The sequence below is a fragment of the Somniosus microcephalus genome, chromosome 15, assembly GCF_052327205.1.
Source record: "Somniosus microcephalus isolate GS21.2 chromosome 15, FLI_Smic_1.0, whole genome shotgun sequence".
Lineage (NCBI taxonomy): Eukaryota > Metazoa > Chordata > Chondrichthyes > Squaliformes > Somniosidae > Somniosus > Somniosus microcephalus.
The window spans coordinates 22,828,685-22,855,516 of NC_141001.1; the positions used below are offsets into that span (position 1 = coordinate 22,828,685).

Sequence of the window (26,832 nt, forward strand, 5' to 3'; positions counted from 1 at the left end):
GAATGGGAGAGGTTTGGTCCATTGGAATTCTATAGTTATGTATAAATTGGGAGATAGCAGTACAAATAGAAAGGAAATAGATTTGTTGAATAATTGAAGATGGTTCCCTAAAGCACTCTGACTTCAACCTAACACAGAGCGCAACCTAACATGGACCACTTTCCATACCTCGGAAGCCTACTGTCAACAAGGGCAGACATCAACAACGAAGTCCAACACTGCCTTTAGTGTGTCAGTGCCGTCTTCGGTCGCCTGAGGAAGAGAATGTTTGAAGACCAGGACCTCAAATCCGGCACCAAGCTCATGGTCTACAGAGCAGTAGTGATGCCCGCCCTCCTGTATGCCTCAGAGACATGGACCATGCAGAGCAGGCACCTCAAAGCACTGGAGAGGTACCACCAATGCTGCCTCTGCAAGATCCTGCAAATCCATTGGCAGGATAGGTGCACCAACGTCAGTGTTCTCGCTCAGGCCAACATCCCCAGCATCAAAGCTTTGACCACGCTCGATCAGCTCCGATGGACTGGTCACATCGTCCGCATGCCCGATACGAGGCTCCCAAAACAAGCGCTCTACTCGAAGCTCCGACACGGCAAGAGAGCCCCAGGTGGGCAGAGGAAATGCTTCAAGGGCACCCTCAAAGCCTCCTTGAAAAAGTGCAACATCCCCACTGACACCTGGCCCAAGACCATACAAAGTGGAGGAGAAGCATCCAGGAAGGCGGCGAACACCTCGAATCTCTTCGCTGGGAGCAAGTGGAAGCCAAGCGCAGGGAGCGCACGCCAACCCAAGCACCCCACCCACCCGCCCCTTCAACCACCATCTGCCCCACCTGTGACAGAGACTGTAGGTCCCGCATTGGACTCATCAGTCACCTGAGAACTCATTTTTAATGTGGAAGCAAGTCATCCTTGATTCCGAGGGACTTCCGAAGAAGAAGAGAAGAAGATGTATACTCGATTTAGTTATGAGTAATGAAGCAGAGATAGTGATCTGGTAGTAAGGGAGCATCTTGAGAAAGGCTATAACAAAATGGTTGAATTCGGTATCAGGCGAGAACAGGAAAAACGTGGGTCACAAACCATGGTTTTTGACTTAAAACAGAGCTAACTTTGAAGGAATGAGGAAGGAGATAAATCATTAGTCAGTGAATCTACAGCCCAACAGTGGAATCTAGGGAGCAACTAAATACCATGAAAGACAAAAGAGGTATGTCTGGGTGGATGCAAGAATGGAGAAGGCCTACGTAACTGCAAAAAAAACCATATTATTAGTGGGAGGGATGTAGCAAGTAACGAGCAGAGACCAAGAAAATAATGAGGGCAGCTAAGAGGGATTATGAAAAAAACTTGTAGATGGTGATGTGTAATAGCAAAGGTTTTTCTACATATATTGAGAAAGGGAGAATGGAACAGGAAGATGCAATATCAGAGGTACAGGGAACATGAGGTAAATTAAGGGGAGACACTCGCAGGAATTAATATAAACAAAGACACTGTAAGGGATAAACTAAAGGGACTGGACCAGACAAATTTCCAAACCCAGAAGGTATCCATCAAAGACTGTTAAAAGAAATAGGTGAGGAAATTAGGCCGGTATTAGCTGTAATCTACCAAAGCTCACTGGATGTTGAGAGTGCGCCAGAGGATTGGAAGATAGGAAATATGATGCCATTAATCAAAAGGAGAGCAAGGAACAAATTGTGCAAGTGCAACACAGTGAGTTAAATGTCAATATTGGGGAAATTGGTAGAATCCATGATCTGGGACAGAATAAATGAGGAATTGGGAAAGTATGAGCTGATTATGGAGAGTCAGCATGGTTTTGTGAACAATAGGTCATGTCTTTGATAGAGTCACTAGTAGGCAGAGGAGCGTCAATGGAAGGGGGCCATCTTGTAATGATGTTCATTAAGTATTTGGACTTTGTCTTTACAGAGGAAAGTGAAAATGTAATACCTGAGGAAAATGTGGAAGAGTGCCACAGGAGACCAATCTTTAGGTGAATGCACAAAGAAAACGATTTTTTTTTTAAGTTAATGGGACTGAATGCAGAAAGATCAATAGATCTGGATTCCAAAATGCTGAAGGAGCTGGTAGAGGCAATCATCATTATTTTGTAAAACACAGGAATTGTGGCCAATGACTGGAAGGTGACAGAAGTTACATCCCTATTCAAGAAAGGGGGAAAAAGATAAGCAAGAACATTTTTGAACCAGTTTCCTGCTTCAGTTGTGGATTAATTTCTGGAATTCATTAATGATGACTTAAAAAGGCATGGACTAATCAGAAATTTATAAAGGTCAGGTTGTGCTTGACTAATTTAATTGAATTTTGTAAAGAATCTATGAAAATAAGGAAATGGCAGACTTGTTGAGTAATTATTTTGTGTCAGTCTTCACAGTAGAGGAAAACGATAATATAGCTAACCTTCTAGGGAAACTAATAATGAATCAAGGACCGGAACTCACTAAAGTTAACATAAACCAGAAAACAGTACTGGAAAAAATAATGGCACCAAAGACTGACAAATCCCCAGGACCTGATGGTTTCCACCCCAGGGTTTTAAAGGAAGTAGGTGAGGAAATTGCAGATGCTTTAGCCATAATCTTCCAAAGCTCGCTCGATTGATTAGAGTCACATGTGTATAACGATTTAACTGATAACAGGTGGGTGGCAGAAATGTGAAGTAGTACATTTTGGGGAAGAAACGCAGTGAAAGGAAGACTACGGAGATGCTGGGCATCATCACAAGCAGTATATATTAGAATATAAAAGCAAGCGCGTACTACAAAGCATTGTTAAGACACCATTTGAAGTATTGATCGTTTTGGAGGCATTACTTTAGGTAGGTTCTGCTGGCCTTGGAAGAGATGGAGAAATATTTAGTCCAGTAACAACTCACCAGGAAGATAACTGGAATGAAGGGACTAAACCATAATGAGAGACGGGTAAGCTTGAGTTATGTTTCCTAGAAATGGGGAAGTTATGGGGTAATCTAATTGATATTTAAAATAATGAGGTAGATAGGGAATAACTCCTTCTGCTAATGGGGGCATCCAGCATAAGGGGACATGATCTCAAAACAGAACTAAGTGAATTCAGTAAGAAGACCCTTCAAACAAAAGGGTCGAGAGAATGTGGAATGCACTGCCCCAGACTGCTATAGATACAACAACTTATGACTCTATACCTTGTATTTTTACAGTGCTCCTCATTTCAAAGATGTCAGTGCTTTAGAGAGAGGAGAATGAAACTGACACTGGGTGAGGGAAAGGAATAGGTAGAATATCGTTATGGGATGGGACTGAAAGAGTGTTTGAAGTAAAGGCTTTTGAGAGCAGGGGGAGAGATGGTATGGCAGAGATTTTAGGAGTGAGCTGCAAGGTCAGGGACATAGTGGTACAAACTACAGCTGCCAATGGGGCAGCAAAAATGCATAGACCAGTGTCAGGGGAGTGAAGAATGGAAAAAGGAAAATCAGGATGAAGGAAGTGACTGAGATAGGGTGAGGTGAAACCATGGAGGTTTGCTGGTAAGAACAAGGATCATGATATTTATTAATAGGTTCTATGAGGGCTGGTCCTCTGGGACAATCACTTGAGATGATTAAAAGGGAGCCAGATACCCAGGAAGTTTGGGAATTCAATTCAATACAATGGAAATGAATGGGAAGCTGTTTGGTTTATTGGAATTTGTTGCTTGGATTTGAAGTAGGCTATGTTATTATATATGCTAACTCTAAGCATTTTTTGTGCTGGCTGCTGAATGAGCATTGTGTAAATTGAGAATTATGGAGTTTGATGTTGGCTAATCAGTCAGTTGTAGTCGTTTGTAAGAGTGTGTTGAGATTGTTGTCAGAAGATCTGCAAATTGGCAGCCCGGGTAAAGTGCGAGTCCTGCTGGGGACTGGGTTGCCAGTCAACAAAATAGAAGCAATGGTTCAGTGATGTGTTGTCCTTTCTAAATCTGATATCAGGTCACCTGCATTACAGGGACAGTAATAGATTGATGATGAGAAAATGGTGCTCCCACTTGGTTAGCCGAAGGGGCAAAATCAGGGCTTACTGAAACCTTATCTAAGGCATGGAGGTGATTGTTGGGGGGAGAGTGCATAGCTGCTCTACCTCTATAGTGAATAAACTTGATATCAAACTGTCTAACTTGGGATAACTGTAGAGTCTCACTGAAACACAGTACTTGGAAGCCAGAGAAATATCATATTATCCAAGGTATTTATCTAACTAAAAGTCTATGATATAGCAACGTTTTATTTAAAACCTTGATCTTTGATGTCACAATTAGCTGGCTGCTGAGGAACTCTATGCAATCTGACACACTTAAAATCTGATTATTTTTGTAATGCAGATGAATAATGTTAAAAATACGAATACTTCACTGCAAGATCCCGCTGCGCATTGGCCCGTGCAGATCCCGCTGCGCACTGGCCCGTGCAGATCCCGCTGCGCACTGGCCCGTGCAGATCCCGCTGCGCACTGGCCCGTGCAGATCCCGCTGCGCACTGGCCCGTGCAGATCCCATTCTGCCTGTAGTCAAGTTATCCTCGAAGGTCTCTCTGTGCTTGTAACATTTTGTGTGCAAGTCTCCTTATTACATGTTTCCTTTATTTAAAATAAAACTCTTCGGGAAGAAGTGTTGGCAAACTGTCTCTTTGTTTTTGGTATTTTTGGTTAGGGTGAATCACGGAAGAACAGTGTGCCATTATGGTTACAATCCCTTCACCAGCAAGTGATGCAACATTAAATTGGTATCATTGTATTGTGTGTTTGTAAACAAATGGAAAAACTGCCAGGTGATATTCATAGAAATGACGAGCTCACATTTCCTGTTTAATTCTATAACACTTCCTAAAGTAACCCTACGAATGAACCTTCCACTCCCTTTAATTGTTCCGATATAATGAGGTAGTCTATCGGTATTTTTGCCTTTAAAGCTGTCAGTCAGCAAGCCAGCTTTGCAGGCAGGGCTGAGGCCCCAAAGCTGCTGTTTGACTATAGCCCATGATCCTAACAACATCTACACGATCTAAATATAAACAAGTACACGAAACCTGGAATTGTCATATCTGAGTAATTACAACAGCATTCACTGTAAGACAGTAATTTAACAGGATCGGAAGTTTTCTCTCAAGCTAAGATTACTTTGACAAGTACTTCAGAGTTAAATGAAGGAAATGTGAGGTAATGCAGCTTTAAAAGAAGAAAACAAAAACAGATTGCAAAAAAAGGACAATCATTATAACGTGTTCTGGATTCTACCATATAAAATTTCTAGCAGGTTGGCTTTGGTGCAGTGACCTGCAGAGATGTGCCTCACTGCGACCTGGCACAGTAGTGTCTGTTCTGCTATATACTGTTTGTTAGCTGCTGGGACTGTGTAGTAAAAGGTGCCCAGCGAAGATCCACACGGGTGCTAGTTTACAGATGGCATAACCGGTACAAAGGGGACGATTTTCCCAGCCCTGGGATGGTGGGTATGGAGGCGGGACTGCTGGGGAAAATGTCAGAATCTGGGAGCGGGTACCCATCTCGCCCCCAACCTGCCTCCGTGCCATCTTCCCAGGAGGCGGGTACCCGACCCGTGCCGGCTCCCGTCTCCTCGAGGCGGGAAGGGGATTAGTGCCAATTAACTGCCTGTTAACCGGTAGTTAACAGGTAGTTTTTTGGCTAATCCCTATTTTGAGCCCTAAAGTGTGGGCTTCCCAACAGCTCTGAACCTCGCGAGGGTCAGCGAGGTGAGCCGGGGGTCGGAGGGGCCGAAATGTCCAGTGTGCAGGTGAATGATGAGTGCCAGTGTGGAGAGGTAAGTGTGTGAGGTGAGTCTAAAGTGTTTTAATAAGATTACTTACCTTTACTTCTTCCTCCAGGCTTCATCCCTTTAGGCTGCAGAGCTGCTTCATCTCACCGGCAGAGAAAGCAGAATGGCCGCTGCATTCTTAAATGCATCAGCCTTCTGCTTTCTGCTCAGGAAAGCTTTCTAAGTGAGCCTGTGTCCTAGGTCTCAACTTTGAAGACAGGGGCCTAGAAATTCAGTATAGCCACTTTTGGGGCAGTAAAGTCGGGCGGCCGCTAAAGTTTGCGCCCGCCGGAAAGTGGAGGGCAGTTCGCCGAAATTCAGTAGCTTTGGCCAAGGAGTTTGCTCGAGCGCTAAAACTGGCGATGCACGGCTATCTTTAGGCGCTAAGCCGGCGGTGCAGACTGATACCGCCGAGGCCGGGCGCAGCGCAGGTGCGGTCATGTTTTGATTGACAGCAGACACCCTGGCGCCGGCCAGCTCTTAAAGGGGGAAGGGTCGACTTGGTCTGCTGCCACGCCCTGGATACTGCAGCCCTCCAGCTAGGCCTAAACACTGCTGCTGGAGAGAAATAGCGCCAGGAAGGATGCAGAGGGCCCGTGAGCGAGCGCAGCGCTTCTCTGGCCATGATTTAAAGGTGCTGGTTAGGGCTTTGGAGAAGAGAAGCCATATCTTGTTCCCGGACAGTGGCAAGAAGCCTGCCACCAGGGTGTACAGGAGAGCCTGGAGGGATATCGCCCAGAGGGTCACAGCCACCTGCGATGTCCCCCAGACTGTTGTCCAATGCCGGAAAAAGTTTAACGACCTCACTCGGATTGTCAGGGTGAGTACCCTTTCCAGTGTCCTCCTCATCCTTGCATATGCACCTCACATTATGGGCAAAGGGACCTCAAAGGCCTAATGGCCAGCCCTCATCCAGCAGCTATGGCACTGGCATGAACATCAATTGCACTTCTGCACTTTACACACTGGCCAAGCTATTCGACCATGGGAGGCAGTGCACACAACAACAGGGCACCACACTGTACTTAGAGGCCGTCCTTTCTCTCATCCGCACCAGGGGATGGCAATGGAGGGGACACGTCTTCCCTGGAGGAGAGCCAGGGGGAAGTGTTGCAGGGGGGTGTAGCTCCTGTGCCCAGTGGCGTCCAGCCACGCGGGAAGGGTCGGGCAGCACGGCTGCCTTCTCCCCAGAGGGGGGGGGAAGTGTTGCAGGGGAGTGTAGCTCCTGTGCCCAGTGGCGTGCAGCCACGCGGGAAGGGTCGGCCAGCTCGGCGGCCTTCTCCCCAGAGGGAGAGTCCGGCCTCCAGTCCGGAGACGGTCCTCGCCCAGGAGGTGCGCCTCCTTGATCAAATGTCCGCGGACTCGGATCGTCGGCACACCGAGTTCATGGGGCTTGTGGCACGGTTGCCTGAGGCCATTGAGTCCCTGGCTCATAGTGTGTCCGATTTCGGGGCCTCACAGGCCAGGGGTTTCGAACAACTCGCGGCAGCACAGGCCAGGGGTCTCGAACAATTCGGGGCATCACAGGACGCGAGTCGGGCCGAATTCGGGGCATCACAGCACGCGAGTGGACAGTTGATCAGTGGTGCCGTGCAGTCACTGGCTGGTCTGATGCGGGCACAGACCAGGGCAGTACGGGCACTCACTGCTGCCACACTCGCTGTGTCAGGCAGGCATCGCCAGGGCACCCGCCGCGCTGCAGCAGCACAGCGGTCTGGCCTTCACCAGATTGCTGCGCTTGCTGCAGTGCCAGCCCGGCCGAGTGCCAGTGTCTCAGGCGAGCAGCGAGCGCCTGGCATCGGCCAGCTTGCCCCCATTGCTGCAGCCGCCACTGCCACTCCCCCAGCGAAGCTGCGACGAGCTGCTGGAGGGACTGATGCTGCCCAGCCACAGCTGCAGCAGTCAGCAGCCGGCCCCTCGAGGGCCAGAGCTCGTCTAGGCCGACCCCCAAGGGCATCTGCCGTCACGCAATGTGCCCCTCAGGAGCCTTCCCCCAGCCTTGCAGCACCCACAGGGCCCAGGTTGAGGCGGAGCAGCAGGTCGGCCAGGGGCCGGAAAAGCCTGGACAAGGACTCGCCCTCTCGGCACACAAAGTAGAGTGTGTTGGCAAATGTTTTTTTTATATGGGGGTGGTTGTGTTGTCTATGGGGGGGGGTTCTTTTGGTAAGGTCGAGGGTGAAGGCCATTTGGGTGGACAAGTTTTGTTATTCCTCCCCAGGTTGTGGGAGTGAGATATGTTTTTGACTTTTTTGGGGGTGTTGTCTGTTTTTGGGTTTCATGTGGGAAGGGCCCTGAGTTTGTTCAATAAAGCTTTTTCTTTATTCAGCTTGTCCATGTGTGATGTTTCAAGTGGTTGTTGCGTTAACCGGCTGAGGGCTTGCGGAGCGACTGCATTCATGTGCCTTCATTGCCACAAGCCATTCCCTGACGGGGCCTAGAAGTGTCGTTCAATAAGCCGCCGACGGACGGCCCTTGGACCTTGTGGCTCCCTCCTGGGCTGGTACTCCTCCTCCTCATGGTCCTCCTGCTCGTCCTCCTGAGGTGGTGGTCCAACGTGAGGTGGCAGTGCCTGAGTCCTGCGGATAGCCAGGTTGTGCAGCATGCAGCAAACGACGACGAACTGGGAGACTCTATCCGGCGAATATTGCAGAGATCCGCCGGAGCGATCCAGGCAGCGGAACCGTTGCTTGAGGACGCCAATCGTTTGCTCTATGATGTTCCTTGTGGCTTGATGGCTTTCATTGTATGCCTCCTCAGCAGGGGTCCTGGGCGCACGGAGCGGGGTCATGAGCCATGTACACAAAGGATAGCCTTTGTCCCCGATAAGCCATCCTCTTGGGGGAGGCTGTGCCTGGAACATGTCAGCCACAGTAGTCTGGCGCAGGATAAATGCATCGTGGCTGCTGCCTGGAAAGCGGGCATTGACAGCTAGGATGCGCTGCCTGTGGTCACACACCAGCTGTACATTGAGGGAATGGTAGCCCTTCCGGTTGCGGTAATCCTCGGCATTGTCGATAGGTGCCCGCAAAGCCACATGCGTGCAGTCAATGGCGCCCTGCACCATGGGGAAGTCGGCGATCCTCGCAAATCCGACTGCACGCTGCTCCTGCCTCTCCAGGGTCATGGGGAAGGAGATGAATTGGTGTCTCCTTGTGAAAAGGGCATCGGTGACCTGCCGGATGCAGTGATGCACGGCGAACCAGGAGATGTTAGCTATGTCCCCAGCAGCGGCTTGGAAGGAGCCGCTTGCATAAAAGTTCAGAGCCACCGTGACCTTCACTTCCACCGACAGAGACGTCCTGCACATCAGCTGTGGACGCAGATCTCTGTGAAGCAGCTGGCAGATCTCTGCAACCACCTCCCTTCTGAAGCGCAGCCTCTTAACACACTGCGCAGCAGTCATGGTGAGATAGGACACCTGCTGGCGGTATTCCCTGAGTGGGTAAGGCCTACGTTGCCGACGCCTGATGGCCCCTCTGCGTCTAGGCATGGCTGCCCCTCTCACACAGCGTCTGCGAGCCCTTCGCACATAATGCTGGAACTGAGGGTTGGAACCCCATGCAGCCCCCATAATATACTTGCAAACAATGAAATCACAATGAGTCTAATTTCCAAGCTCTGGCCAGAAGCCAAAAATACCTCTCCTATGTTGGGCCAAATCAGTAAGGTCTCTTCCTTGGTCTCTGTCCAGAAATCCGTTGCAGAAAAGTCATTGCAGCAAAATGGCTGGCCTTTATAGTTCAGTGTAAGTGCCCTTTAATTAGCGCTCCCCGAGGCCCGCAGGGCCTCTGCTGCGTTCCACTTCACAGTTCTTAACACCGCCACGCCCACATTGGGCGGGCGCGACTGAAGTTCCGGTTTGGGGCGCACAAAGGGCGTTGCACGACGAAATGACGTCATAAGTTGCGCGCGCAGCTGAGCGGGCGCAAACACTTTGCGCCGGCGCTAAATGTCTGCTGAAGTTGGGCGTAGGCGCAGATCGTCCTGCGCCCGGGCGCTAAGTGCCTAGCGCTCGAGATCTACCCCTCCTAAGGCGCTAACGGCTGGCGAACGCAACTGAATTTCTAGGCCAGATTGTCAGTGTTTGACAGCTTCTCAGAGCTCTCAAACGATGACAATTTATCTGTCAAAAAATCTTGACAGATGAAGCGTCATACGCTGACGTCATCTGTCACCGGCTTTCCCTTAATTGGCTGGCTAAGCCCACTGGGCGGGCTTAACAAGGCCAATCAAGGGAAAATAGCGTGGGTTGGCCAGACGTCAATGAAGGCGGGACTAAAACCCGACAAGCAGCTTTCCCCCCTCCATCACGTCCCCATTGATAAAATCACCCCCAAGGAAACTGTACGGACCATGACGACGCTAACTAAGAAAATTCTTCCCTTTCATTACTAGAGAAACTGGATCAGAAATCAAAATCTGTAGCACGTAAATGACTTTAGTTTCACTACAACTTTCGTCAAACAATTTGAGACTTTGTTTCTCAGAAAATGTTTTGAAATGATCTCTGAAAGATATTTTGCTGTGTATGATACCCAACTTATACTACTCAATGTAGACGCATATATGAGGCGCCTGCATCATGGGGTTGTATAACCTGCACAGGTGCAAGATGGTGAGCAGCTTTCCATTTTCCAGATGCAAGATAACACTCAGTCTACAATGGATGACTGCTGTATTCAGGGATTGTCTTAAACCAAGATAGTGAAAGCCCAAGTTTATCAACTCAACCCCCCGATGCTCTAAAACACACTCCAGGGTAGGATTATTTTATATGAACATCATAATGATGCGTTTTGCTTTCCATTACTGCTGTGCCTGTCAAAGTGAACTTCTGTATTTTAATTTGTATTTACACGATGCATTGATCAAGATTGTGCAGTGCCCATTAACTGCCAGTAGATGTTTCTAGCATTCTTTCAAACTTCTGTGCAGCATGGTATTTGCGGAGTGAGCAAGTACCATCTCCTGGCACGAATGAGCTCATGTTCATTATCAAAAGGCTGCGGAGTTCTGTTCCGATCCGGCTTCGGCACGCCCTTTCCTGTGAAAAATCTGGATAGATCCCAAAGGGACGTCATCCCCATCAGCATTACTTCACCGGATTAGAGAACACAGATACATACTAACAAGGTTATATCTGCTATGAAAGTAAAATGTTAACTAAGCACCACAAATGGATAGTATTTCATTCCCCAGCAGTAACATCCCTTAGCTTGGAGCACAATTTTTTTTAATATTAGAAATGAATTGGCCCGTATAAAAGCCACATTGCACTGTTGCACACTTCCCAACAGCCTCAGCGCCTGCTCAGAAATACTGAGCTCCCAGGCCTCTGCTAATGGCAGTGGGTGTCTGGCCAGCTTTCTTTGTTCTCTGAATGTGGGTGTCACTGGCAAAGCCGCATTTATTGCCCATCCCTAGTTTTTAACCACTGAATGACTTTCTCGGCCAATTGGGAGAGCACTAAGAGTAATGTGGGATGGGAGTCACGTGTGGGCCAGACTGGGTAGGGGTGGCAGATTGCCTGCTAACTGGCATCAGATGTGGTATGTACAAACAGTGCATCGGAATGAAGAAAGTACAAAATAATATTTACCCCTTGCATTTACCAAACTTGTATCTTGTTTAGCTTTTACCTTGAGATTGGGGCTCTGTGATTTTAAAAATACTAAAAATATTTTTGAAAATCGCATGTAAAAATACATACCAAAAAATGCGCATATGGCAAATTGCAATGTTTTATTAAGATTCTTCAATAACCCATTGACTTAAATTTATCTGGAAAAAAACACTATATATAGCTCTACATTCAGACCAATGTGGAGTTATGTTTGAAGTTTGCTTTTCCTTGCAGCCTGACTAAATAAAACAAAATATTTCTGATGATATTTGGGGTTTTTGTTTGGTTTATTTAAAATTTTTGCCATTTCTCTATATCTCCACATTAGTTGGGAAGGCGAGATGTGCTTGAGCGGTCCAGTAAGAATCACTGCCTCAACCAGTCTGAGTCTGGGGAACTGAGAGAGAATCCGGAGTGTGAATGCCATTTGAGATATCTGCTATGGGCACTCTCAACAGGGTGACTTCCAAACCACATTGCCCTTTTATACTCTTGATTATCTTGCACAGATGGGATTGTATGGTTTAAGTAAAGCGGTGTTGTATTGCAAAGCTTGAGCTCCATTGCCAGGGCTGAGTGAAGTCACTGGGGATTCAAACCCGGACTCTAGTTTCGGCATTGCTCTTCAGATATTAAAATCGGGTATTAAAATTTGAATTCAGTTTTTTTTCCAAAGATGCAGTCAGGTAACTTGCAGTTTTTGGTGAAATACATCTGCAGCTTATATTCAGTTGACATGGCCAAATTCAGATACACCCCAATATCTATGAATTGGTACAGTTCTGAACGCTGGCATCTATTGTTCCCACTAGCAGTGCACAACCTAGAGCTTAAGGGCTGCAGACACTAAGACAATGGAAATCTTCTATGGCACTAACTTTCACACTACCGAGCTAAGTTCGAGTGTCAGAAGGTCCTGGGTTGAAGCCCCACTTCACCATTTGAACACATAATCTAGCTGCATTATCGGTGGTGACATCTTTTGGATGAGAGATGCCACCTACCTGTTTAGATGGTCGTAAAAGGTCCTATGGCCATATTTTGAAGAGCAGGGAATTCTATGGTATCTTGGTCAACATTCATCCTCAGTCAACACCACCAAAACAGATTAGCTGATCATTCATCTCATTGCTATTGGTGGGACATAAGAATAGGATCTTCTACCTCATCTCCACTTTCCTGCACTAGCCCCGTATCCCTTGATTCCCTTAATATTCAAAAATCTATCGATCTCTGCCTTGAATATACTCACCTTGCTGTCTGCAATTTGACTGTTATTTGTGTCTACTTAACAACAGTGACTACACTTCAGAAGTAATTTATTGGCTGTGAAGCACTTTGGAACATCCTGTTGATGTGAAACATGTTGTATAAATGCAAGTTTGTTCTTTTATTTGGCAATTTACATTGTTTCCTATTATTTTCAGGGCACATTTACTGAAATCCCAGCTAGTAACATTCGGCAAGTCATTGCACGGAGATTAATAGAGTCGAAGACTACCATCCCTCATTCATACGCCAGCATCGACTGTAACATTGAACAAGTCTTAAAGACAAGGAAGCAACTAGCCAGAGGTGGGTTTGGCTATTAATTTGACATTACTCTCAAAGACATGGCCTGTTCTTCATACGTTCCTCCACAGCCACTTCTGTCTTCTAAACCTTAGAGGACATGAGAACATGTGATACTAATGCTGTAAGTGTGAACTAAAAACAGGAAGTTAGGTTAATATTTTGGGTAGGACTCGCCATCAGCACGGTGAACCAGTCTTTCACTTTCAAACACTGAATATTGTGCATCTCCAACATTTTCTGTTTTTCTTTGGAGACGCTGTTAATTAAAGGAGTATTGCCACCAGCCAAATAATGTAGGACATTTTCTCAGCTTTATCATCACAAACATGAAGAGTAATATAGTCTGTTCTGTAGTAACATTGCCTTGTTGGCAATGCCATTGATTAGAAAGGGCCAGATGTTTTTCTTGCTTTTCCTTCTGTCTCTTTTTTTCTCTCTCTCAATCCAATGTAGCAGGGTATCTAACGGCGTCTGCCGTTAATTAGACTTGTCCCCGCACCCTTCAGCTCAAAACAGCTTTGCCCACTAAGTTGCTGAAAGTGCGAGCTGATAACGATGCAGCGAGGGAAACAGGGCATCTGGGAGCTGAGTGGGCAACCAACAGGATATCTCCTGAACCAATGAGATTTAAAGACTGGGAAATAAACCGCAGAAAGACTGAGAAGGAGGGTGAATGAAAGGGGGTGAATTCAATGTCGCAACAGGTACAGAAAGAGAAATAAAGAGAGGGAAAGAAAGATTGGATTAAGAGAGAAAAGGAGACAGAAAGGAAAAGTAAGAAAAATTAAATATCAGCAAATCGCATCGTTAAAAGGGTACTTGCGCTCGGAATTACTCGCCCTAAATATCCGCAGCAGATTTAGTTCGTATCTACCATGGAAATACAGCAACTTCACACCATTCAATGTGTGTCAATGGTGACACAAACAGCGAAATGACACCTTCTCAAAGCTGATGGCGGAGCGGCGCTACTCGGACAGCAACTTTTGGATATTGGCATTTAACCACGCATCTGCGCCTTGCCTGAAGTTGCTGTACCATTTAGGCATAAATAACGGTGAGTGTCATTAGTCTCACCATTATTTTGACAGCAATATCTGGCTCAATACGTACTATAGTGAAAATTTACTCCAGGGGACCAACTTGGTGGAATTTGAGCAGAGGGTCAGGGAGAGAAGTTTCTGTTTCTTTCTGAACATGTGCTGCAGAAGGTCAGAGGCCTGTAGTTTCATCTCAGGGCCTTGGGTTTGAATATACCTCAGACCAGTGAGTGAAAGTTGTTTCTCTTTGGCTGTATGTTCGGAAGTCAACATGGATTTACAAAAGGTAAATCGTGCTTGACTAATCTACTGGAATTTTTTGAGGATGTAACTGGGAAAATAGATAAGGGAGAACCAGTAGATGTGGTGTATTTGGACTTTCAAAAGGCTTTCGATAAGGTCCCGCGTAAGAGATTAGCGTGTAAAGTTAAGGCACATGGGATTGGGGGCAAGGTATTGACTTAGATAGAGAACTGGTTGGCGGACAGAAAGCAGAGAGTAGGAATTAATGGGTCTTTTTCCAAGTGGCAGGCAGTGACTAGTGGGGTACCGCAGGGATCGGTCCTTGGACCCCAGCTATTCACAATATACATTAATGATCTAGATAAGGGAACTAGATGTAATATCTCCAAGTTTGCAGACAACACAAAGCTGGGTGGGCGTGTGTGCTGCGAGGAGGATACCGAGAAACTCCAGGATGATTTGGACAGGTTGGGTGATTGGGCAGAAGCGTGGCAGATGCAATATAATGTGGATAAATGCAAGGTTATCCACTTTGGTGTCAAAAACAGAAAGGCAGACTATTATCTGAATGGCAATAGATTGGGAGAAGGGGGAAGTGCAACGAGACCTGGGTGTCCTTGTGCACCAGTCGCTGAAGGTAAGCATGCAGGTGCAGCAGGCGGTGAAGAAGGCAAATGGTATGTTGGCCTTCATAGCGAAAGGGTTTGAGTACAGGAGCAAGGATGTCTTGCTGCAGTTGTACAGGGCCTTGGTGAGACCACACCTTGAGTATTGTGTGCAGTTTTGGTTGCCTTATCTGAGGAAGGATGTTCTTGCCATGGAAGGAGTTCAGCGAAGATTCACAAGGCTGATCCCTGGGATAGCAGGAATGACGTATGAGGAGAGATTGGGTCGATTGGGCTTATACTCGCTGGAGTTTAGAAGAATGAGAGGGGATCTCATCGAAACTTATAACATTCTGACAGGTCTGGACAAACTAGATGCAGGTAGAATGTTCCCGATGGTCGGAGAGTCCAGAACCAGGGGTCATAGTCTGAGGATAAGGGGTAAGCCATTTAGGACAGAGATGAGGAAGAATTTCTTCACCCAGAGAGTGGTGAACCTGTGGAATTCTCTACCACAGAAGGCGGTTGAGGCCAAGTCTTTAAATATATTCAAGAAGGAATTAGATATATTTCTTGGAGCTAAAGGTCTCGAGGGATATGGGGAGAAGGCAGGTACGGGGTACTGAGTTTGGATGATCAGCCATGATCTCATCGAATGGCGGAGCAGGCTCGAGGGACCGAATGGCCTACTCCTGCTCCTATCTTCTATGTTTTATACCGTTTCCAGTGGGTTTAAGTTGACAGCACAAAACACCGTATAACTTGGCATAAACTGACGGGTATGACTGCTGCCATCTCTTGCTCCTTCCATTAAGCTCTGCAGCCAGATTGCCCATCGTTTCAACCTCAACAAAAAAGTTATAAATAAACATGTTTAGTCACACGACACAAAAGTATAGAAAAAGAGGTACATAAGAATATAAGAAATAGGAGCAGGAGTAGGCCATACGGCCCTTCAAGCCTGCTCCGTCATTCAGTAAGATCATGGAGCCAGGAGCAGGGTTCCTACAGGATAATGTGAGTTCAGAGGGGTTGCCCACATTTGCGTCACTGTGCTCCCAGTTATTCTTGTTACGGTGCTCAGAATAAAACATCTCTTACCATTTTAACAAAATCTTTCAGCATTAGCTCCATTTGAATCAGGTGCATGGGTCTTAAATGACATCACATTCCTGGGTTCGAACAGTGTACCATCCAATTTATTGCGTGTCGCTTGTATAGAGAATAGTGAGTAAGGGGGAGTGATTGACTACCAGACAGTACTCATCTCAAGGGAATTAGATGGCAACCTATTGCAAAAGCTCAAAGCTCAGGTGGTTTACATGGTCATTGTAAACCTAAGATGTAGTTACTGTCTAGAAATTCTTTGCACTGTTTTCATTATTTTTGATAGTGATGATGGAGTTGACGGGAGCAGTTCCTTTTGCTTTTACTCCCCTAGTGGGTGCAGTGAAACATTTCCTCAGTCAGGGTAATCTCCTATAATGGATTTATGGTGATTTGCTCTGTGGGAGATAAATGGTTGTGCCACAAATATTTCAAGTTTATTGAGTGACAGAACGGATCAACAGAAAACAACAATCAGCATAAATTGTAAGACTTCATTGTATCTTGGGGTTTGGGTGATCTTTGCAACTATATAAACTGCATTTGTGCCACTCATGAATCATGCAGTCTCGCCTTACTTGTGAAACACAGGATTAATGACACTGTTCCACACAATATGCCCTCTATTTATAGTATAAGGGGAATATTTATGGCACCACCGTTCAGCTGTCACAGAATGATTATCACGTCTCTCATCGGAAATGTTGTTGCAGTCAAAGGCAGGCTGATAGTATGCAAAATTTCCATTGGCTTGGCCCCCTGGTTGGAAGACAAACCTTGTTTTCATTGAATCCCATTCACCAGCTCAGCCAAGTGTATAGCTCGCCATCAGAGTGCTGAATATCTTCTTCAGGTCAAAGCACAGTCCGTTTCCACCGTGCTGTTGTTTAGACTGCAGAAAGTTTACTGTGGTTTTCCTTTCTTTTCAAATGGAAACTTTTAGGAGCTCCTGTTGGCTTCGGGGGTAAAAGGCTCAATAAGGTAAGTAACCCTTTACCAAAGGGAATCTGTCAAAGCAGTCACTTCACTGAAAACTAGAAGGGAGAATCTGGTGGAATGCAGACTCTACCTGCCACGTGTGACGTTTCAGTATTTTTTTCCTGCTTAGTTGACTCAAGCTACCTTAATGTCATTTGGTAGAAAGCAATGTATGCAGTCCTCTGGAGAATTAAGATGCTCGTTCCCTTCCTCCACAATCACACACGCACAGCACAAATGCACCTCTTACAGCTGAAGTAACTTTCAGCTTTCCAGCAAGTGTAACAATAGCTGCATACATGTTGATCTGAAGCGGGTAAAGTTCCATGTTGTATGTTTAGTGACTTTATTTTACACTCAGGCTCTCGGCATTAAACCTGAGGGGAAGGGAGTTCCAGGAACTGAATCTGGGCCCTTGCCAGAGGCAGGCAGGAGCACTATTTTATCTGGAAAAAAGGAACCTATATTTCTATTTAAATCTGACACCCTTGTCATTACCAAAGTAATTATTATAATCTTGCCAAACATATAAGTAGAATAATGATTGTGTTGGGGTGTATTATATAACAAAAATCCAATAGCATGTCATGAGCTCACTGAGGACTGGGTTTACAAAATATTAGCTATCAAGCTGTTGTGGCATCTTTACAGCCGCCTGTCCAATATTTCACCTTCCAAGTTAAAACATTGCAATTGGTGAGAGCTCAATCAGTTTGAATAATCTTCCCTCCCCATCTCATCACCAGAATGTGGGAACGAAACCAAAGTGACCTGTCTCTCAGAGACTTTCCTGTCTGAAACTGCTGGCAGCTCAAGTTTGCTTAGGGCCACAGCTGCCACACGCTATTGGCGTTTCAGGCACAGTGAATAAGCAAGTTTAAACATTTTCAATCCTCGCCTCCTCTCTTCCCCTGGCCCCCCACCTCTCTCCCCTGGACCGCCCCCCCCCCCCAAGAAAAGGAAAAATAAAACAAAATATTTTCCCATGCAGATCCCATTAAACATTTTCATAGTCTCTAATCAAGATATTAATCAAACTCGTGGGTCATGTGGTCTCTCCTTACTTGCTAAATACAGGTCCATAGTTGTTGGCCATTTGCTGAGCTCCTGTGCTGCGACTTCAGCAGTACCAGTACAGGGCCATTCTTATATTTCTCCCTGCCCCCTCTGCAATGCAGTAATACACGGGCTACAAAGGACCATAGCATTAGACTTTAACCATCTTTATTAGCAATATCTGGATAATAAAGGTTGAGTCTGGCCTTGGATGACATGTTCCTTGCACCTCCTCTATCGAACATACCCTCTATTTAAGACTGAAATTCAACCTCAATCTAAAAGGGTTGCTAAGATTACGCTAATTGAAGTGTTCTAATAGGATTTAATTTTGGAGTCATCGGCTTCTTGTACTGTACAGTCCAGATAAGCAGCTTTGTTTAATGTCCTATTACGAGAGGCATCGCAGAGCCAAGTTAATCTTTCTGCTGCTGAATAATCTTTACATTTTTTAATGTTCATGTTTTTCTCTATCAGTTATTTTCGATCCATTTCTAACACTGAATATTCTATAGCTGATCGACAACTTGCATTTATATCACACCTTTAATGTAGAAAAACAGCCCACAGCACTTCACAGGGGTGTAAGAAAAACAATAAGGATTAAAACAAAGTAGAGTTGAGGCCATGTGACTGGATAATTATGCACCAGACTAAAGCTGGCAGTTTAACAACACAGACATCATGTGTCTGGTCTGTGATGTGATACCACATTCATGCACATCATTGGTCATGGGGGATCTCTCTTGATAAAATGAAATGGCAGCACTTTCATTTTATAAAGTTTTTATTGTAACTGTTGCAATTTTGAGTATTTAGACTAGTCTTCTCTCTTAATAGCAGACCTCATCCCTAGGATCGGGAGCCTGTACCTTTCTTGCACTGGCATAAGGATTAACGAACACCCTACTTGCACTAATCTGCATGCTGGATTTAACAAGAGACCCATGCTGCACTCCCAACTCTCTTCAAAATAAGTGATATTGTCTCACGGATCTGAAAACAATAATATCTTTATACCTAAAAAGCGACGCAGGTTAATAAGAACATTAAAAAAAGCAAAGCAAGCACTAGAATAGTGAAGTTATGCTAAGCTTGTATAGAACCTTGGTTAGACCACACTTTGGGTACTGTGTACAGTTCTGGTTGCTATATTATAAGAAGGATATAGAGGCACTGGAGAGGGTCCAGAGAAGATTTACAAGGACGATACCAGAAATGCGAGGTTATACCTGTCAAGAAAGGATGAAAAGGCTGGGTCTCTTTTCTCTTGAAGACTATGGAGGTCTTTAAAATTATGAAATGTTTTGAGAGAGTGGATACAGAGGGAATGTTTCCACTTGTGGGGAAGAACAAAACTAGAAGCCATCAATATAAGATAGTCACCAAGAAATCAGATTAGGAATTCAGAAGAAACTTCTTTACCCAGAGAGTGATGAGAATGTGGAACTCGCTACCACAGGGAGTGGTTGAGGCGAATAGTATAGATGTATTTAAGGGGAAGCTAGATAAGCAAATGAGGGAGAAGGGAATTGAGGGTTCTGCTGATGGAGTTAGATGAGGAAGGATGGGAGGAGGTTCGAGTGGAGCATAAGCACCGACATGGACTGGTTGGGCTGAATGGCCTGTTTCTGTGCTGTATATTCTAGGTAAATACTATGAAGCACTGAAGTCGATGGGTTTTAAGAAGGGGTTTAATGAGGCAGTTCCAGAGAATAGGACCCAGGTAATAAAAGAGGGACACACAAGAGACCAGAGTCTCAGGAACAGAGAGTTTGGGGAATGATATAGGGCAGGAGGAGACTGGAGCAATAGGTGGTGTGAAGCCATGGAAGGTTTTAAAGACAAGGACAGTGATTTTAAACTTCAGGCTTTGGAGAATGGGCAGCCAATATAGGTCAGGGACAACCTGGATGATGGGCGAGCTGGACTTAGTGTGGGACAAGATACAGGCAGCAGAGTTTTGAACAAGTTAAGAGTTTATGTAGGGTAGAGGATAGGAGAGTGGAGTCATCGAGTCTAGAGGTGATGAAGGATGTATAAGAGTTTCAGTGGTGGAGTGAGTCAGGTAGAACAGGTGGGCAGTTTGCAGATGTGGAAGTGAGTGGTCAGTGTATGGAGAAAGGATATGGGGATGAAGATGATAGTGTAATATGCCTCTTTTTTGGTGGTATATTCTTCACAGGGATACTATGTTAACAACCCATTTAATATTTAATCAGATTCAATTAAATATTTTTACAAATGGATAATTAAGAATGTATGTGAGGTATATTTATATGTACACATCTCAGCAGACTCTCAAGCATGTACAAGATAATTGTAATCTCCTCAATTGAAATTTGAATTTGATGTTTTGCCAGCCACGTATATGAAATGCTGCATCAATAAAAGCCGCAAGCTTTCATTCCCCTGACCGCAACCCCTCCCTTTCGGTGGTCCTGTTGCACTAATCCCCATTGAGAGGGCAGGTGACTTGGTGCTTGACCTCTGCTAGTGCTGTTATGTAACTAGCAGCCAAGAGGTGCTCAATGTCCTTTGATCTTTGCTCTCTGGAGAAATGCCTTTCCAACCAGCACAGGCAAATCTCCGTAACGATGAGGCTGACTCCCACTCCACAGTGTAGTGCGTTCCAGTATGGCCAAGGTGTTTAAGATATGTTGGTACAGCAGTGGACTCGCCCATCTTCTCTCAGAATTGGGTATCAACTAAAGGCACCCTGAAGTGAAGATGTGTCCTGCCATCTAATGCACTGAATGTTAGAGATGGACTGAAAGTGGGCAGCTAGGAGGCAAGGGGTTCCTGCCAAACCCCAGCGTTCAGGGTGGGCTGAGAAAGCAGCCACATGCCTGTGGCTCACAGTTAGTGCTCTCCGAAATCCTTTCTGTTTCATTTCTGGAACAGAGCACCGCCATGCAGTACAATCCCTGCTGAAACCACATTACTGCAGACTAGTCCTTGCTGCTCTGATTTCTGGAGCTGTCTGCTCATGTTTAACACTGCTCAGACAAGAGCTGAACACAGAGGTTTTGAGCATAGATTTGGCTGTTCCTGACTTGTGTGGAAATAAAAAGACTTTTCCATTGTATGACATTTTAAGTGCTTCCTCTTTAATCAATAGCTGTGTATTTAAATGATAACCTTTTTGTGTCAAGCACACTTAATAAACAGCTCAGGCTCTAAGTTTAGACACCATTCATTGTCCCAAAACACTGTTAACTATGTAATATTTGAGTACTAATTTGAGTACTATTGAAGAATTACATTTACAAACAGGAACTGATTATATTTCCAATTCGTAGTCCACAATGCCATTTTAAAATGCTTCTGTAGGCTGTTGCAACAGATAATCTTGTGTGTGAACCTAGACGAATCACATGGCAGCCTTAGCAAACCCCATACCCCCCACACAGCCAAGTCTGTGTGCCCCGTACCACTCACCCACAGGCCTGTGTGAGCCCTTAGCCCAAACCCCACGGACTGTGTGACCCCTCACCACACCTCCACAGACTGTGAGCCATTAGCCCAAACCCCACAGACTGTGACCCCTCGCCACACCCCCGCAGACTGTGACCCCTCGCCACACCCCCGCAGACTGTGACCCCTCGCCACACCCCCGCAGACTGTGACCCCTCGCCCCCACGGACGGTGATCCCTCGGCGCGCCCCCGCGGACGGTGATCCCTCGGCGCGCCCCCGCGGACGGTGAACCCTCGGCGCGCCCCCGCGGACGGTGATCCCTCGGCGCGCCCCCGCGGACGGTGATCCCTCGGCGCGCCCCCGCGGACGGTGATCCCTCGGCGCGCCCCCCGCGGACGGTGACCCCCTCGGCGCGCCCCCGCGGACGGTGACCCCTCGGCGCGCCCCCCGCGGACGGTGACCCCTCGGCGCGCCCCCGCGGACGGTGACCCCTCGGCGCGCGCCCCCGCGGACGGTGACCCCTCAGCGCGCGCCCCCCGCGGACGGTGACCCCTCAGCACGCGCCCCCGCGGACGGTGACCCCTCAGCGCGCGCCCCCGCGGACGGTGACCCCTCAGCGCGCGCCCCCGCGGACGGTGACCCCTCAGCGCGCGCCCCCGCGGACGGTGACCCCTCAGCGCGCGCCCCCCGCGGACGGTGACCCCTCAGCGCGCGCCCCCGCGGACGGTGACCCCTCAGCGCGCGCCCCGGCGGACGGTGACCCCTCAGCGCGCGCCCCCGCGGACGGTGACCCCTCAGCGCGCGCCCCCGCGGACGGTGACCCCTCAGCGCGCGCCCCCCGCGGACGGTGACCCCTCAGCGCGCGCCCCCGCGGACGGTGACCCCTCAGCGCGCGCCCCCCGCGGACGGTGACCCCTCAGCGCGCGCCCCCCGCGGACGGTGACCCCTCAGCGCGCGCCCCCGCCGACCGCCTCGCCGACGCCCCCCGCCGACCGCCTCGCCGACGCCCACGGCGACCGCCTCGCCGACGCCCCCGCCGACGGCGACCGCCTCGCCGACGCCCCCGCCGACGGCGACCGCCTCGCCGACGCGACCGCCTCGCCGACCCCCCCGCCGACGGCGACCCCCCGCCGACGCCCCCGCCGACGGCGACCCCCCCGCCGACGCCCCCCGCCGACGGCGACCGCCCCGCCGACGCCCCCGCCGACGGCGACCGCCTCGCAGACGCCGACGGCGACCGCCTCGCCGACGCCCCCGCCGACGGCGACCGCCTCGCCGACGCCCCCGCCGACGGCGACCCCCCCGCCGACGCCCCCGCCGACGGCGACCGCCTCGCCGACGCCCCCGCCGACGGCGACCGCCTCGCCGACGCCCCCCGCCGACGGCGACCGCCTCGCCGACGCCCCCGCCGACGGCGACCGCCTCGCCGACGCCCCCGCCGACCGCCTCGCCGACGCCCCCGCCGACGGCGACCGCCACGCCCCCGCCGACGGCGACCGCCTCGCCCCGCCGACGGCGACCGCCTCGCCGACGCCCCCGCCGACGGCGACCGCCTCGCCGACGCCCCCCGCCGACGGCGACCGCCTCGCCGACGCCCCCGCCGACGGCGACCGCCTCGCCGACGCCCCTGCCGACGGCGACCGCCTCTCCGACGCCCCCGCCGACGGCGACCGCCTCGCCGACGCCCCCGCCGACGGCGACCGCCTCGCCGACCCCCCCCGCCGACGGCGACCCCCCCGCCGACGGCGACCCCCCCCGCCGACGCCCCCGCCGACGGCGACCCCCCCGCCGACGCCCCCGCCGACGGCGACCCCCCCGCCGACGCCCCCCGCCGACGGCGACCGCCTCGCCGACGCCCCCCGCCGACGGCGACCCCCTCGCCGACGCCCCCGCCGACGGCGACCCCCCGCCGACCCCCTCGCCGACCCCCCCGCCGACGGCGACCCCCCCGCCGACGCCCCCCGCCGACGGCGACCCCCCCGCCGACGCCCCCGCCGACGGCGACCCCCCCGCCGACGCCCCCGCCGACGGCGACCCCGACGCCGACGGCGACCGCCTCGCCGACGCCCCCGCCGACGGCGACCGCCTCGCCGACGCCCCCCGCCGACGGCGACCGCCTCGCCGACGCCCCCGCCGACGGCGACCCCCCCCGCCGACGGCGACCCCCTCGCCGACGCCCCCCGCCGACGGCGACCCCCCCGCCGACCCCCTCGCCGACGCCCCCGCCGACGGCGACCCCCCGCCGACGGCGACAGCCTCGCCGACGCCCCCGCCGACGGCGACCGCCTCGCCGACGCCCCCGCCGACGGCGGCCGCCTCGCCGACGCCCCCGCCGACGCCCCCCGCCGACGGCGACCGCCTCGCCGACGCCCCCCGCCGACGGCGACCGCCTCGCAGACGCCGACGGCGACCGCCTCGCCGACGCCCCCCGCCGACGGCGACCGCCTCGCCGACGCCCCCCGCCGACGGTGACCGCCTCGCCGACGCCCCCGCCGACGGCGACCGCCTCGCCCCCGCCGACGGCGACCGCCTCGCCGACGCCCCCCGCCGACGGCGACCGCCTCGCCGACGCCCCCGCCGACGGCGACCCCGACGCCCCCGCCGACGGCGACGCCCCCGCCGACGGCGACCCCCCCGCCGACGCCCCCCGCCGACGGTGACCCCCCCGCCGACGGTGACCCCGACGCCGCCGCCGACGGTGACCGCCGACGTGACCGCCGACGGTGACCCCCCCGCCGACGATGACCCCCCCCCCCCCGTGGCCGACGGTGACCCCCCCGCCGGCCCCGCCGACGGTGACCCCCTCGCTGACGCCGGCCCCCTCTCCCTGTACCCCTCACGCCAAGGACCACGGCCGCTCGTCCCACAGACTGTGAGACCCCGTACTGTACTGCTCCAGGACGCTGAGAAGCTGACCTCTTCCTATAATGCAAGGTCAGCTGTTAACATTAATACGACACCATTTCTGGCACGTACTGCACAAGTCATTAGGAGTGCCGCGTGGTTGGGAGCCGGAGTACGAAAAGGGTTCCTGGCTGCCTGTTCATTACCGACATTAGCTTCTGCTATCCAGTCGCTGAGCTCAATGGAAACAATGGCCATATGTCAAGGAGAGGGCCACTAAGGGCCCAGATTTTTTGTTATTCCCTGTCAACCTCCTTAAATGTCTCTTCCAAGTGTGCATTCATAGCTGGAGCACTTCTCTGGCACTCCAGGTGCATTATGGGGAGGCTCCCTAATTCAAATCACTTGTTGTGGGGCTTTAATGAGCCCTGTGCACATACTATGCACAGTTTCCCACTGTGCTACATGCTGAATGGCTGCGTTGGGATGTGCTGGGCACAGCAAGCACTGGCACCAGACAGTTACTTAACCAACAGTAATTACACAGCCTTTAATGTGGACATGGTATATATCAATGACATGAAGTCAGCATCCTCACTGAGATTATGGATTAAAAATAAATAGAATGTACCCTGCAGTAGTATGAAAGTCGTGTCAATTTGACATCTGATAAAAGACAACAGGGTCATCAATGGACAATAATTAGAGAATGGGCCAGGTAGAACCAAGAAAATTACATTATCGATGCAGTGAGGAAGGAGAACTTTCAGATAATAGTTATTAACAGCTTATGAAGTTTTCTGAACCTGCTCGAACATATTGGCATCACCCTCAGGTTGTCCATTATTTTCTATTTTATTAGCGGATCATAATTTACCCTCCTGTTCTCACAACACCTTATTCCTGACCTCAAAACACATGGCAGCCATCAGCCTGCAGAATATCCAAAAATGTTACTATAACTCCTTTAAATGTCTGTTTTATATCACTTCTCTTCCATTAACAATACTTTGTCTGCACCATCCCCATAATTGTGTCTGTCAAGTGCCCATTGGCAATTAGCAAATCAAAGACCACTATCTGTATATTCAGAAAACATTAAAGCAAATAAACTCCTCAATTTCTTTTCAAACTTCTTTGAGTGGTCATGAAGTTGCCAATCATCCCAATATATATATGCCCCTAAACATAAAACTTGTGTCATAATAAACACATAGAAAAACAAACACTTCCCAACAAACCTACCCATCGCCCACAAGCCTCTTCTTGTCAGGTGGGGAAAGAAACATTGCCTCCTCCCAACCACATTGAAATTCCCTCCCCTGCCTTTTGGGCCCAGTTTCAGGCTCCAGAATATCCTTATCCTGCCTCCAGCAAGGACTGTACTGCTGCGTCTTGGGTGCAGATTCTGCAGCAACCAAGCCACATTCCCATTTGCTCCCAATGTTACCAGACTCTACTCCTTGAGGGCTACTAGACCCAGGCCCTCCCCTACAAGTGTCACCAGATTCCAGCTGTCCCTTATTGATGGGAAATAACACACGTGTGGCAGCCATACCGAGAGAGAGAGAGAGAGAAAGAAACAAGTAAAGGCAGAGGATGGACCACCAAACTAATTCGTGGGGAAACGGGGATCAAGGTAGCAAAGTTAAAATTGTACACACACCTTCCAAATCCTGCTCCTTACACCCTTGGCTTGTGTTGGTGCATGTTTAGGGGGGGTGATAGTGTTTCTCTCTTTCCACCTGTGGTAAACCACTGTTTGTATTCCTGTTTGTCCTGTTTGTATTCCACTGTGTACATGCCTGGACATGCCTCGGCTGACTCCTCCCACAGGTCCTAGTATAAAGGTGACTGCTCCCCAGCCCTTGGTATCCTGGACCGGTCGACCACTCGAGGCAGACCTCCATTCTGTTGTTAATAAAAGCCTTTAGTTACTCTTCTAACTCTCAGTCTTTTATGAGTAATTGATAGCGCATCAATTTTATTAACAACATTTTATAATGGAGAAGATCCTCACACCAGCATGCCTGGACTTAGATCATCGGGAGGCGGACTCATCCACCAAGTTTACTCACTGGCTTAAGTGTTTCGAAAAATTCCTGACCGCCTCCGAAGCAATCAAATCGGACGAGGACAAACTGGATGTCCTGACCTCCAAAGTGAACCACCGAGTGTACTCGGCCATCCAAGACGCGACCTCGTACGCGGATGCTATCGAGCTCCTCAAGGACCAGTACACGCGCCCAGTGAACGAAGTGTACGCCAGGCACCTCCTGGGGAGTCGTAAACAACAACCTGGGGAATCGACCGTGGAATACCTTCAGGCACTGTCTGTGCTTGGCCGGGCCTGTGGTTGTAAGGATGTAAAGGCCGCCGTGTACACAGAGGAACTTATCCGGGACGCTTTTGTAGCGGGCCACAGATCCAATTACACACGACAGCGACTGTTGGAGCAGAGTAACCTCGACCTCAACAAGGCCTCTGAACTCGCACTATCGTTGGATGCAGCCTACCAGGGCATGG

General features: G+C 49.8%; 1 protein-coding gene across 1 annotated transcript in view; it reads left to right on the plus strand.

The window, feature by feature from the left end:
* The window catches only part of pdhx (pyruvate dehydrogenase complex component X), a 266,635-nt gene that overhangs the window by 144,900 nt on the left and 94,903 nt on the right, over positions 1–26,832 (plus strand). Inside the window, exon 7 of the mRNA XM_086007530.1 lies at positions 12,867–13,014. Within this exon, the coding sequence (XP_085863656.1) occupies positions 12,867–13,014 (148 nt within the window). The remainder of the gene's footprint in view (positions 1–12,866; positions 13,015–26,832) is intronic.